Raw genomic sequence first — 13,077 nt, 5'->3', positions numbered from 1 at the left:
GTAACGGGAACCGAAGGTAATCTGGACAACAAATCACCCTTTCAAAGAACCTTGATGAATGAATAATGCAATAAAAAGCAATGACAAAATCTGCATGAAGATATAAAATATTGTATACTTGATAATGCTGGCTGTATGGCCATAAAGCGCTTCTGATTAATTTTACTGTTCTTCTTCCTAAATCATCTAGGTAAATACGATTACGATCGTGCCCAAAAAAACTAAATTTTCCACATTACAGAACCGCCAAAAATATTCCAAACGCTTTTCCAAAATGACAACACGTCATCAAATGAGGTCCATTTAGAAGTTCTATCGGGGCAATCGTTCTACCTACATTGTCATCCTTACGGCAATCCTTTGCCTGAAGTCTACTGGTTCAAAGACGATGTGCCCTTAAAACTATTTGATGACGCCATGGTGACAACTGACTTCGGGGAAGTCATTGTAGTCAAAAAGGCAGTGGAGAGTCAATCGGGCAATTATACGTGTGTTGCCAGGAATAAAGTTGGGAATACCAGTGTTGTTTATTTAGTTGATGTTTTGGGTGAGTATTTTTTTATTTACTAGTTTTTTTAAGTGGAAAATTGATGGTTTTTGTATTATACACTTCCATGGTTCTATCTTCTGAAATATTTCAATGTTTCTGAAAATTCTCATGACATAAATAATGTTATCATCCCTATTAATTTCATCAGCCATGCCTTCGGCTTCCAATGTCTATCTTGTTTTATATGGACTGACAGCCCATCTGACTTCCACAACTTTTGGTTAAATTAGGAGTCAGATATCAACTCAATATACACTCAATTGTTCTCAGTGCCGCCACCATCACCCAAAGAGTCCACGAAGAAGATTACAGCAGGTTTTGGAAAGCCATTAGTTCTAACTTGTCCAGCCGTGGGCAGTCCATTGCCTGAAATTATGTGGATAAAACATCCGTACACAGAAATAAGTGGAGATACGAGAATACTACTGTCTGAAGATAATTTTGACTTGGTGGGTATTTTTTTATTGTATTGTATTAATTGTCTATGACTTATTCTCATATAGGCTTTTTCCAACTATGTTGCGGTCGTCTCCAGTCTCACTGGATGTAGCTGATAACGAATGTTTTACATGGAGATACGCGAACCAAAAAAAAACGAAATTTGAAAACGACCGAACATTAAGCGAGGAGACTCGAATTTGGTCCGTACGTGTGCAAAAAGTTTCTAGCCAATATGAATTTCGTTTTAGGAAGAATATGATTATCTTATTTCCAGATAATCAACCAAACAGAAGTTACCGACAGCGGCAAATATTCCTGCATTATGACGAATAAAGTTGGTACAACTGAGGTTATATTCGACGTTACCGTACAAAAACCGCCGTCCATTGCTGCTAATGTAGGCAGTAATTTGATAGAAGGACACGTGGTCGCGTTGAAACGAAGCATTGTACTGAAATGTGAGGCTGATGGATATCCGTTGCCTAAGATTACTTGGCTCAAGGTATTTTTTTTTAGATTGCGTTTTTGTTTATAGAAAACTGCAATGTTTGTAATTATAAGGCGCCATATAGGCGGATAAAAATCTAAAAAAAAAATGAAACACGGAAATCTGTAAAGATACTGACCTGAAAATTGTCAAGATAAAATGGGTTCGATTACCAGGTAGGTATATAGGTAGGTCAATAATTTTGTGATTTGCCAAATTCTCATTTGTGAGCTTTAATTTTTCCTTTACATACACATCAATGTCAATTTATAATGTCTTATACATCGCACTTTCCAGGATACCCAAGCCCTAAGCGAGAGTCTCTCGAACATACAAAGAGTATTAGGCAACAGCCTATTGGCGATATGGAGTGCTGACGTCAAAGACGCAGGCCAGTACATCTGTGTGGTGGAGAACGAAGCCGGGACTGCGCATCGGAGGTACAATGTCGCTATACAAGGTGGGTTAAAAAATATATATTTATTGAAACATGGCTGCATAGCAGCGATTTTCGAAAACGCCCACCATTCACCACTACCTATGGGTTTTTGCTGGGAAGTAGAAGTGGCGCAACTAAGTCCCCAGCAAGGTTATTCGTACATACTACTAAAATGATTGATATAGGGTTTAGATAATTTATTTGTTGCCGTTACCTTAGCCTTGGTTAGAAGTACATATACATAAATGAAAGAACACAATATCTAGGCTAAGTATTAGATGAGGCACGAGTCAAAACAACTGCTGCTACTTTGAACATAACTTGAGAAAATACTTCTATTCACCGATCGATTGACATTTATTCCACATAAATTTCAATAAAAGATATGTGATATAAATCATCAACATTTGTGTAATAAGTAATAATTGATTTACTCGTTCCTTCCAGTGCCCGCTAAATGGAGTCCGTGGTCTCAATGGTCGTTGTGCAACACTACCTGTGGGCTAGGTTATCAACAGAGGTCTAGGTCCTGCTACTACATTGATGATAACAATAATACTATTGGTAAGCATATCTATTCAATTACGATGTCTTGTGAAAATAATGCTTAATTAAAGTACTTATAATTCGTTAGTTTATAATTTTAAAGAGGCTTTTGATATAGTTAGTCATTATCAAATTATAGTACTAAGACATAATTGAAATAAAAACCATAGTTTTGAAATGATACTTATAAGTATTCAGGCACATGAGAGGCAAAAATGACAAAGAAAGTAACTAAATCATAATGAATAAGTACGTTTTCTAAGGTGTACCGCAAGGACATATTCTGAGATCAACTTAGTTTCACATTCATTTTTAGTTGACTGTCCTGTTCTGTTTTTGATTTGATATTTCAGATAGTTCTTCGAAATCAGAGAAGATAATTCTAGATCAGTCAGCGTGTAAGGGTCCTACGGTAGATAAACGGAAATGTCACATGCCTCCTTGTGATGTAAGTACCTACAGTTAATATTCTTTGATACAATTATATATTATCCTCATCATTATCTGTATATCCTGCCTTTTCCTTACTATTACTCCTTATTATTGGTACATAGCTACCAGTCTAACGAGACTCGACCACCTGTCCTCCAGGTTCCTCAACTCAGTTACCATGCAACATAGTTGTAATACTGTCATATATTGGTTGGTATCTATTAATATGGTTATAAAGCATTGAAATGGTTTTTGCAATCAAATATAATTATTAACATAATTTTGAATTCCTCTCCTCTGGAAGTTTTGCCGTAATATGTTACATACTTTATTAATTACATATCGGGTGTGTCGTTCATAATCACATTAAATTAAATGCGTTAATATATGTCGATTAACACAAAGATAAAAGAAAAATACGTAAAAATAAAAAAAAAAGATTTTTTCAAACAAAGTAAATGGAATAAAAATGTGAAAAAATTAGAACACCATATAAAAGTCAGTCATTACAAACAACTGAAATTCTCCCTTGAAAACTGACAGCTGTCAACTGATCAAAACATACGATACTCCTAACTTTATCTCTGCTTTACACATGATGTTGTAAATTATAAAAACGAAAAATGTCTCCTGTGGTTAAACCACTGAATGGATTAGGTTATTTTTTTTACAATTCGCCATAGAATATCATAAAGTGTATGCGATATGATTTAATGTGATTATGAACGACAGACCCGATATAAGTGAAATCATTTTATGAAGGTTGATGAATCAAAACCTCGTTGGTCCGTATGGTCGAGATGGTCGGAATGTTCGGCTACTTGCGGCGTCGGCACTCAGGCGCGGACTCGACGCTGCAAGACTAAGGCCAGGTGTGATGGCGATAATGTACAGGTATGGAACTTTCTGGAAACTTCTTGAACATTTGTAACTGGAGGGAAACAGTGCACGCAATTTAGAATGGTCCATCGTTTTGACGTCTTATGGATAGATAAATGATTTCATTTCTTTCAGTGGATGATGTTTATGATTTCGTTTCTTTTAACCGGTGGAACTAATCAAAAGATTATTAACAATGTTGCATACTAACAAAATACTTGGAAGAATATCTTTACCTAGACTTACATATGGTTGGTTTCTGAGAACCGCAGGTAATATAATTAATACGAATGAAAATTAATAGATAAACTCTCGACAAAGGTGTTCAGATGACGGCCATAAGAGATCAACATTTTTATATTGCTTACGTTTTTCAGATCAAGAAATGTGATGGCCTTCCTCGATGCAGTCCTACTTCGAGTGCAGCTGATGCTGACGTTTTTGACAGCAAAGAGGATAACGGCGATGGCGTATGTTTTTATATTTGACTTTATCCCAAACTTATTAATAAAGTCTACATGTTTTGCCTGCAATCAGCGTACCAAAAATTTTGCAAAAAGCTTGATATTCCCATTTCTGCTCGGCTCTCATTTAAAAAAAAAATCCAATTTGCAGGACAATTATTTACCAGACCAGACGTTTGAGTTGCAACCAGAAGTGATAAATTCACATTTCTCACCGGACGTCGAAGAATTTTATAGCACATCAGGTAAATTTTAATGTTTCCAAAGTATATGTGTTAATAATAGTTAGTTTTACAAACATATTTCACCACTAAGAATCCGGCACACTCTTCCACCGACTCCAGGTGAACTATATAGTCCATCATTTGTCTAGCCTTGGGAAAAGGACTATATGAAAGAATTGGACTATGGAGGGCATTGATGTATATCAATAATGGAGGGTATGGAAAAAAAATCCAGTCTCGAAGCCATTTCTCAATGTCAACAGAAATAATACCTACTAAAATGACAATAATAAAATGATGAATATTTGAACTGCTGTAGTTGAAGATGATAAACGAGAAAATATATTTCAGGATCGCAATCAGCCACGGTGTTCTACGACGTGAGTGTGTCTGACAACTTGGACCACAGCGACAGAGGTCCCTGTGACCCTGGATATAGGCACAATAAGACGGCTAACACTTGCGATGGTATGTTGTAACTTTCACTTATTACTGATAAATTGTCAGTTATCTATCGGAGAGCACGTTAATGTCGGTCCTGTTTGTGATCTCTCTCCGGTCGTGTCGGATGGCCGTCCCATCGGGTTATGAGAGTGAAGGAATAGTATAGTGAGTGCACCTGTGTCTGCGCAAATGCTCGTGCACCATAATATGCCATCTGCCAGATAGAGGCTGCTTATAATGACTAACAGATATTGATATCTGGGCAAACCAAAAGTTAAAGTTTATACTTTTTTTATTTTTTTAAAGAGTGTCTATCTAGTTTTTAATACTTTGATTTTTTTTAATACTTTGATTTATGCTGATTGCTTACTTTATCATTATTTTTTTTAACAGACGTGGATGAATGTGAATTCGAGACGAATCAGTGTCACTCGACTCAAGTGTGCTTGAACACGGACGGTGGGTATCGATGCTCCTGTCCACCCGGGTACCTGTCTCTAGCGGCCGGACAACGGTGTTTAGGTGAGTCATTATAAACATATAAGTATAGTTATCGGCACGAATCTTGAGCTCTGATCTTCACCTGCGCAGAACTATACTTACTAATATTATAAAGAGGAAACATATTTTTGTATGTTTGTGAAGACTCCGAACTATTGAACCGATTCGAAAATTCCTTTGATTGATGGGACACCATACATTTCTTATTTATACAGGAACTAGCTGCCATAACTGGGTTGTATAAACCTATAACATGTGCCGCTTCAGAATTCTTATTCTATCAGCATGAGTGTGGATGGATGTAGAGAAAGGGGATAACGTAAGAAACAATGAATGGGCTATGTGGAAGGCTAGAAAGAATGTTACTTGTTAGATTTTGACAAACAGGAGCCTGAGCCGACCCCGAAATCAAATTGAGATAACTGCAGGAGTATGATGAAGATGAGGACGAAAAAAGCCTTTAACTTAGTTAACGTAACGTCTCTTGTTCCCAGATATAAACGAGTGTGAACTAGAAACGGACGGGTGTTCGCACTCGTGCGTGAACACGGCGGGCGGCTACGTCTGCGCCTGTCCGCGCCATCTGCGCCTGCATCTCGACAAGCATCACTGTGTCACTCGTAAGTACTACGCTATAAGGTCTATATTACAATAGCAATCGTCTTATAGTTATCGGCACGAATCTTGAGCACTGACCTACATCAGCACAGAAGTGATTTATTAGCAAAGAACCAATACCGAGTGACGGCTATGACGCGATGCACTGCGGGCCAATCACCGCTTTAGCCCGCTCCCGCGCCTCACTTCATACCACATAAGGGACCCAATAAATTACTTCTGCGCAGGTTAAGGTCAGAGATCAAGATTCGTGCCGATAACTATATTAAGGAGTTACTAAGAGCATACATTTGGTATTATTGTTTATTTCGTATAAAAATATAAAATATATTAAAGTAATTAATTAATTAAATAAATCTATGGGACTCGATCCTTTAAGACAAGATACATACATAGTATTGTTAAATATGTTTCACTTTGCCACATCAAAACTGATGTCACATAGTTTTACATTAATATTTGATTTCATCTTAATTTTATATCGACGCCTTAGGGTGAAAACATCGTACGTGTAAGACACATAACTTTTCGTGAGGAAGGTATGCGACGTTTTTTCGACATAATATTCTTAAAAACAATGCATTTTCGACGATTTTCACGAGGCAACTTCTTGTGTTTCTAATAGTTGTTCATCTTGTAAATATTCCCTCGAGTCTTCGGATGCGTTAGCGTCGTCCTGACTCTCGAAGTAGTCGCTGTTATATTCATAAGACGAGTCACAATCCGGATGCATTTTTCTGTATTTGATCATTCTTTTCACTATTGCTGGTGTCATGAAAAATAAAAGCAATTTAAAAATTTTAATCAAGCTATAATAAAGTTCGTCTGAAATATAGGAAAATTCACAAAATATAAAGTTCGCAGTGCAAAATGTACCTTTTCTATCAGAGCCCTTTTTGTCGAAATGTGGGGGCGTGTTTTCCAAAATATACCATTGTGCATCTTCATAGGAATCTGCAATAACAGTCATATTTTTGTCAACCGAGTACGAATAAAAATACTTTGTTAAGTGTATCATCTCCTTCCTTTATCCCAATTATATTTGTAGTAACATTATTTTTAGCTGTCTCGACTTTCACACCATCCTTCGTTTCTTAGGTCTACCCCATCCACTTTATCCATCCATATTTAAGCTCAAAACCTTCCTCACAACATGATCCTCATTCCTTCGCGTCACATTCAAACTACTTTTAATATACTCATTCTTTATTATATGATTCGTTAAATTACCTGCAGCATATTTTACAATAGACATGTAAGAGATCCATATGTCAGAAACGTTCTCGTTGTTCAGGACACGATTCTCCGTATCCTCGGGGTCTTCAATAGGAAATGACACCATTACTCTTCTGTCTGTCGGTCTACGTTTCTTTATCCACGACGCAGGTATGCATATAAAGTCATCAATGTCATTATAAGGCGATTCCGCAAATTGTATCACATAATATTGCGGGGCATTGGGTTGAATCTACAATTTGAAAAATCACTTGTAGGCAAACTCCTTCACCCGATTTCAATCTGTTGCTGAGTTGTCTTGTTCTCTTTCATACTTCAGTTCAAACCTATTTAAATTCATCATGATATTTGTTGGGCCAAGGTCTCATAAAGAAGGACTATGCATTGATTACTCGCTACACTTGCTTTATACGGATTAGCTATTTGAAAGTAGCCCAAGAGAACAATTTAACAGAACCATACACCTACCTGCTCAGGAATTCCTTCATTAGATTTATGATCAGCTACTTCTCGTGTATTTAAATCATCAGGAGTTGGCATTTCATTTTGTTTGACACTAAGGTGTTCCTCGAATCGTGTAGATTCTGCCGTCTGAGTACATTGTACCACGTTTTCATGTAAATCTTTATTCGTTTCTGATAGTGTAAGGTGTTGCATTTCACATGTCGTGTCTTCATCGCTCTCCGAAAGTATTTCGATAACTGTGTCTTCAACAGTATTCGGATCGTTCGTGCTTACGACTGTTGCATTCGCTCTGGCTGTTTCTTTGTGCAAAAGTAAAATAACATTATTATTATTATATTCGTAGGTTATCAACATGAGAGCTTGAATGTCAAAACAAGTTGAAACATTTTGATACGTCTTTGAATCTGTCTTTTTTTTGTAATGATCCCTAATGTAACACAAAAAAAAGAAATATTTTACCTGGATTATTTAAATTGACACATTTATGTTCGTAATCAATCATGAATTTGATATAATGTTGCGCTTGTTCATAATCATCTGTAAAACAAAAAAAAAACATTGTACTGCAGCTTCATAACATCGAAGTTTAAAATTGTAATAACAAATGAAAAAACCTCGCCTGTACTGTATTTCTTAATAGCTTTGTAAAAATCCCATTTCTCTGAAAAATCTTCATCATTTTTGACACGTTGTTCTGTAGTTGCTGGGTCTTCAATAGGATACGCGACTGTTACTGTTCTATCTCTCGACCAATGCTGACGTTGTCTCGAATGTTCATAGATAAGCCATTTGAATGGTATGCACACATATGGTCTAATATCAGCATTAGGTAAACGCAAAAATTGTATCACGTAATATTTCCACTTGCCCACACTCGTCTGAAATTAAAAACTTAATTATTGTGCTATAAAAACGTGCTATTCTTTTCAACCGACTTCAAAAAAAGGAGGAGGTTCTCAATTCGGCTGTATTTTTTTTTTATGTTTGTTACTCGATTTCTCAAAGACGCCTGGACCGATTTCAAAAATTCTTTTTTTATTTGAAAGGGTATGCTTGTCATTTGGTCCCATCGTCATCAGGTCAGGATCTGATGATGGAAACCCTGAGAAATCGAGGGAAACCTTCGAAAGTTGTAGGCATACTTAGGGTAAAAACTTGACATTCAGGTGCATGCCTGAAAGCACTATTCAACAGTGAAGGTTTGAAGCTGACCTGATGATGGAGACCAGAGAGGGTCGAGGGAACTCGACAACTGAATATGTAAACTACCTCGTGTTTGGGCTTATATTATTTATATTGACGAGACCTTTGCAACAGTGCAGGTTTGGAGCTGACCTGATGATGGAGACCAGAGAAGGTCGAGGGAATTCGACAACTGAATATGTAAAATACCTCGTTTTTGGGCTTATATTCTTTGTATTGATGAGAACTTTCCACATAATATATGGATAGTGACAACTATTCGTATCACTGAAAAGTTGTAAATAAAAAACTTTTTTACAAAAAAATTAAACCGACTTCAAAAACTAAAAGTAAAAACGAATTTTAGGTGCATCGGCCTAGAAGTCGGTGGCAAAATTAACTTAGTAACATCCATTAGACACCGACTTCTAGGCCGATGCACCTAAAATTCTTTTTTTTTTTTACTTTTTAGTGTTTTTGTCAGTCATCACTTACAGGATCATATGTTGCCGAATCAGGTCTTCCATTATTAACTTCTTCATGAGAAACTCCATGAGTTGGCTGTCGATTTTCATTGATTTTGTCATTTTTCTGACACGTCTGTTCTTTGAATGTTACCGTGATCTGAGTTGGTTGTGTTGCTCTTTCAATGTTTATCTCAATTTCTCTTTCGATTTTATTATTATCTACTGATAGAGCTTCCACGGGATCGTCGATAGAATTCCCACTATTAATTGTACTCGCAGGATATTCATTCATAGTATTGTAAGTGTTTTTGATAAGTACAGCATCCTTATATGAATCTGGAAGAAATAAATAAGTAGTGTAGAAAAATAATTTTACATACTAGATGAAGTTATAGATGAACAAGTACAAACCTGTAGAATATTTCACAACACCCCCGAACAATTTCCAGGACGCTGAAAATAGTTCTTCTCTTTGAACACGTGATTCTGTCTCTGAAGGAACTTCAATAGGATATTTTATAAGTGCCAGATTTGTTTCATTACGCTGTCTCACCCACGATTGGGGCACGCATACGTACTCATCGGTTTTTAAATATTTACTTTTTAAAAGTTGTATCACGTGAAATCTGGGTTGATTGTTTTCCTAAGAATAAGAATAAAGAATATTAAAATCAAACAACTGAAATCGTTTACTGCTATAAATCATTTAAATACTTACAGAGGTAGATTTCTTTGACTGAGATTTCGAAGTCTTTCCTTGAGATTCATCGTAAATTCGCTTAAGTTTTAACATTACTTTGCCGTCACGTTCGGACATCTCTGCTTTATCTACTGACGTTTCATTTCCTTTGGTATTGTGCTTTTCATCTGAAACATTGAGGCTTACATAGAGCTTAGACATTTAAGAATGCTCATATACCTACTTGTCCGACTCCTGCTTGGTCGGTTTTCACGTTCCGCCTCGTTTTTGTCTGTTGCTTGTACATAGGAAGGTAACATTACGATGATACTTACCACGTTTCTTGGTTTCCGCAGAGTCTACATCTTTATCTAGCGTTTGGAAGACATTTTTGAGAATAAACTGCGCTTCGTCGTAGTCGTCTATAAAGCACAAAGAAAACACATTATTTTTCACACAAAGTTTATCATATTTCTTTAACATGATTTCAACCAGTATTCGCCCACGTCTTCTTTATCTCGTAAAGAGGATTTTTTTAGTTAGTTTATGCTCCTTTAAAGGCTACGAAACGACTACTGAACAGAGTGCTTAGTGCGAGTTTTCGTGAATTTTTTTACGGACTCACATGAGAGCGCGTATACTAAGATTTGTATGCAGTGTTGCCAACTTAGTGGATTTTCCACTAATACTGGTGGTTTAAGTCCCCTATTTAGTGGCGAAATGTTGAAAGTACTGCGGGTCAAGTAGCGAAATGTAAGTTTTGTGGTACAACTTTAAGGAGTTACTATGGAGATTTGAAGTCTCACGGAATGTCAAAAAAGCATCTACAAAACAAAAAGGTGAACGACTACTATATAATTATATTAAGTACTCATTCATTGGTCAAATGCGTAACTAAACAATTTGTGAAACTACTACGCCGATTATAATTTGTGAAGGATTCGGATCGGGTCGGATGAATTGCTAAACAGATGTAATGCTTTGTCTGTTTTAATTTTCTATCGTTGCCGAGTTCTTTGGATGATTAAATTGTTTTAGGTTACAATAAAATATAAACAATATTTTTTTAGTGGTGAATTTGGTGATTTTAAGTGTGGGATAAATTTTTGTTAGTGGTTTTCTGGTGGTTTTAAAAGTTAACTCTGGTGGTAAGCTTCTACAACTGTTGGCAACACTGTTTGTATGGAACAAAAACAGGTTCCAATTTTTGACACTAGGTGGAGCTGTTTTTGTTCCATACAAATCTTAGTATACGCGCTCTCATGTGAGTCCGTAAAAAAATTCACGAAAACTCGCACTAAGCACTCTGAATTGAATAATTATTTCACTGTTGGAAAGCTGCACATCTCTAAAGCACCTCCTATTCCACACATCCAAATCAGTTTGGTAGTTTTAATCGTTGAGCTCAACAAACACTGACTACTTAGGTATTAGTAAGAATTACCTGTCGTGTGTCTAATAACGGTACGATATGTAGTGCATTTTTTCGGAGGTTTTTGTCTCCGTTTTATGCGCTTTTCTCGAACCACTGGGTCTTCTATAGGGTAGTACACTGATACATCATATTTGCTATGCCAACGTTGTTTTATCCACGACCATGGCACGCAAATAAATTTGTCAATACCAGGAACAGGCTGCTTTAATTGTACCAAGTAGTACTTTGGAGATATTTTCATCTGAAATTGGAGGAACTGTACTATTTATAAACAGCTAGTTAAAACGAATCATGATCATCATCATCCCTGTCGTTATCCTAATTTCTTATTTGGAGTCCATGCAGTATGCATTCTTCTTCCATACTTCTCTGTAAGACTCAGCTAGGTACATTCTTATACCCATATCGCCTTTCACACAATTCATTCATCTTGTCTTTGGTCGTCGCCTTCCGCTATTGCCTTCCACATTCACGTTCAACACCTTCCTCATAACATGACCATTGTACCTCCACATAACTCTTCCGTACCATGACAGCTGGCTTCTCTATTACTGTTACCATTTTCAAACTTACATTTATATACTCATTTCTTACTCTACCCACTGGCGTAACGTAAGATCGGATGATAAACAAATCGGATGATAATCAAGAAATAAATGTAAGATCTCTAAAGTCCTCAATATATTTCTTAAAAAAGTCCCCCTGAATTGGACAAGACGCTCCACAGAGCTGTGACAGTAAAATGAGTCACAACTCATTTATTTCGCGAACAAAACAATATTGTAGCAGTGCCCTAGAATATTAATGTAGTGTATATCTAAACTGGTCAAACAGTTGTATAACATAAGTTTCTACGTATCAAAAATTATGCCCTGATAATCCCTCCCTTTTCAATTGTGAGAATGAGAGAATGAAGAGCCGCCTCTCTATAAGTAAACAAGAATGAAGTTTTCTTGATAGACCTCACTCTCTAACCATACCTACCTTAACTCCTTTATACGCTTCCATATTCGGTATACTTTATTCACAAATGAATTGAAATGGAACAGTGACACATGGTTATCGTTTCAATAATATTATCGTGTACCACAACACTAATATCTATTTTTAAACGACCACAGCCGCGCTCGTGAATTTTGAGTCAACTGAACGTCCTTCAGCAGAACATTTACATATAAACATAGACAAGGCACTAGTTGTGCGCAAAAGGGACAGAGAATGGGAAGGCCCCGGGTCATCCAATAGGCTCCAATAATTGTAATGGTCGGTTCAGTATTACGTCTAGTCTACTTTTTGAGTTTCTGCTAACTCATTAAACTTTGACCTTCGCGTTTTATCACAATTATGATAACGCATGAATTAGTTGCCGCTTCATTGTTGAGCTTTCAGTGTAATGGTCCCAAGTTTATCGCGAGGTAAAGCGAGCAGACTTTTTAATTTTTATCCGTCGTCCTGTGCCTGAACAAATTAACATTCTTCAGCCACGGATATCTATTCTAGATTGTTGGTATCAAACTGTTTAACATAATATTTTATTTGGTACACACGGAATCGTCCCACAGTTCTGAAATGATGATATATTTTTTTT

The 13,077-nt window shown here is 36.5% G+C and overlaps 2 protein-coding genes across 2 annotated transcripts in view; one reads left to right on the top strand and one right to left on the bottom strand.

The window, feature by feature from the left end:
- The window catches only part of LOC110381783 (hemicentin-1), a 34,248-nt gene that overhangs the window by 20,881 nt on the left and 290 nt on the right, over nucleotides 1-13,077 (top strand). Inside the window, exons 34-45 of the mRNA XM_049841618.2 lie at nucleotides 242-547; nucleotides 821-999; nucleotides 1,266-1,493; nucleotides 1,776-1,938; nucleotides 2,365-2,481; nucleotides 2,817-2,911; nucleotides 3,658-3,789; nucleotides 4,152-4,244; nucleotides 4,390-4,483; nucleotides 4,814-4,930; nucleotides 5,300-5,428; nucleotides 5,902-6,027. Of these exons, the coding sequence (XP_049697575.2) occupies nucleotides 242-547; nucleotides 821-999; nucleotides 1,266-1,493; nucleotides 1,776-1,938; nucleotides 2,365-2,481; nucleotides 2,817-2,911; nucleotides 3,658-3,789; nucleotides 4,152-4,244; nucleotides 4,390-4,483; nucleotides 4,814-4,930; nucleotides 5,300-5,428; nucleotides 5,902-6,027 (1,779 nt within the window). The remainder of the gene's footprint in view (nucleotides 1-241; nucleotides 548-820; nucleotides 1,000-1,265; nucleotides 1,494-1,775; nucleotides 1,939-2,364; nucleotides 2,482-2,816; nucleotides 2,912-3,657; nucleotides 3,790-4,151; nucleotides 4,245-4,389; nucleotides 4,484-4,813; nucleotides 4,931-5,299; nucleotides 5,429-5,901; nucleotides 6,028-13,077) is intronic.
- LOC110381784 (uncharacterized) lies at nucleotides 6,381-12,680 on the bottom strand. Its single transcript, XM_021342186.3, has 12 exons — nucleotides 12,474-12,680; nucleotides 11,499-11,730; nucleotides 10,390-10,476; nucleotides 10,094-10,242; nucleotides 9,787-10,018; nucleotides 9,404-9,711; nucleotides 8,346-8,604; nucleotides 8,186-8,263; nucleotides 7,730-8,025; nucleotides 7,256-7,493; nucleotides 6,902-6,979; nucleotides 6,381-6,790 (listed from the first exon to the last, which is right to left on the bottom strand). The coding sequence occupies exons 1-12, from the start codon at nucleotides 12,495-12,497 to the stop codon at nucleotides 6,621-6,623; spliced, it is 2,151 nt and encodes a 716-aa protein (XP_021197861.3). The 5' UTR covers nucleotides 12,498-12,680; the 3' UTR covers nucleotides 6,381-6,620.

The sequence above is a fragment of the Helicoverpa armigera genome, chromosome 19 (assembly GCF_030705265.1).
Source record: "Helicoverpa armigera isolate CAAS_96S chromosome 19, ASM3070526v1, whole genome shotgun sequence".
Classification (NCBI taxonomy): domain Eukaryota; kingdom Metazoa; phylum Arthropoda; class Insecta; order Lepidoptera; family Noctuidae; genus Helicoverpa; species Helicoverpa armigera.
The sequence above is the reverse complement of the archived record's forward strand: the minus strand, read 5'-3'. Positions and strand labels throughout refer to the sequence as shown.

Coding starts and splice junctions, on each gene's coding strand:
- LOC110381784 (XM_021342186.3), bottom strand. CDS start 12,497: ATGGAAGCGTATAAAGGAGTTAAG. Junction 10,477..11,498: donor CGTTATTAGACACACGACAG/GTAATTCTTACT, acceptor TGTGCTTTATAG/ACGACTACGACGAAGCGCAG. Junction 7,494..7,729: donor ATGAAGGAATTCCTGAGCAG/GTAGGTGTATGG, acceptor TTCAAATTGTAG/ATTCAACCCAATGCCCCGCA.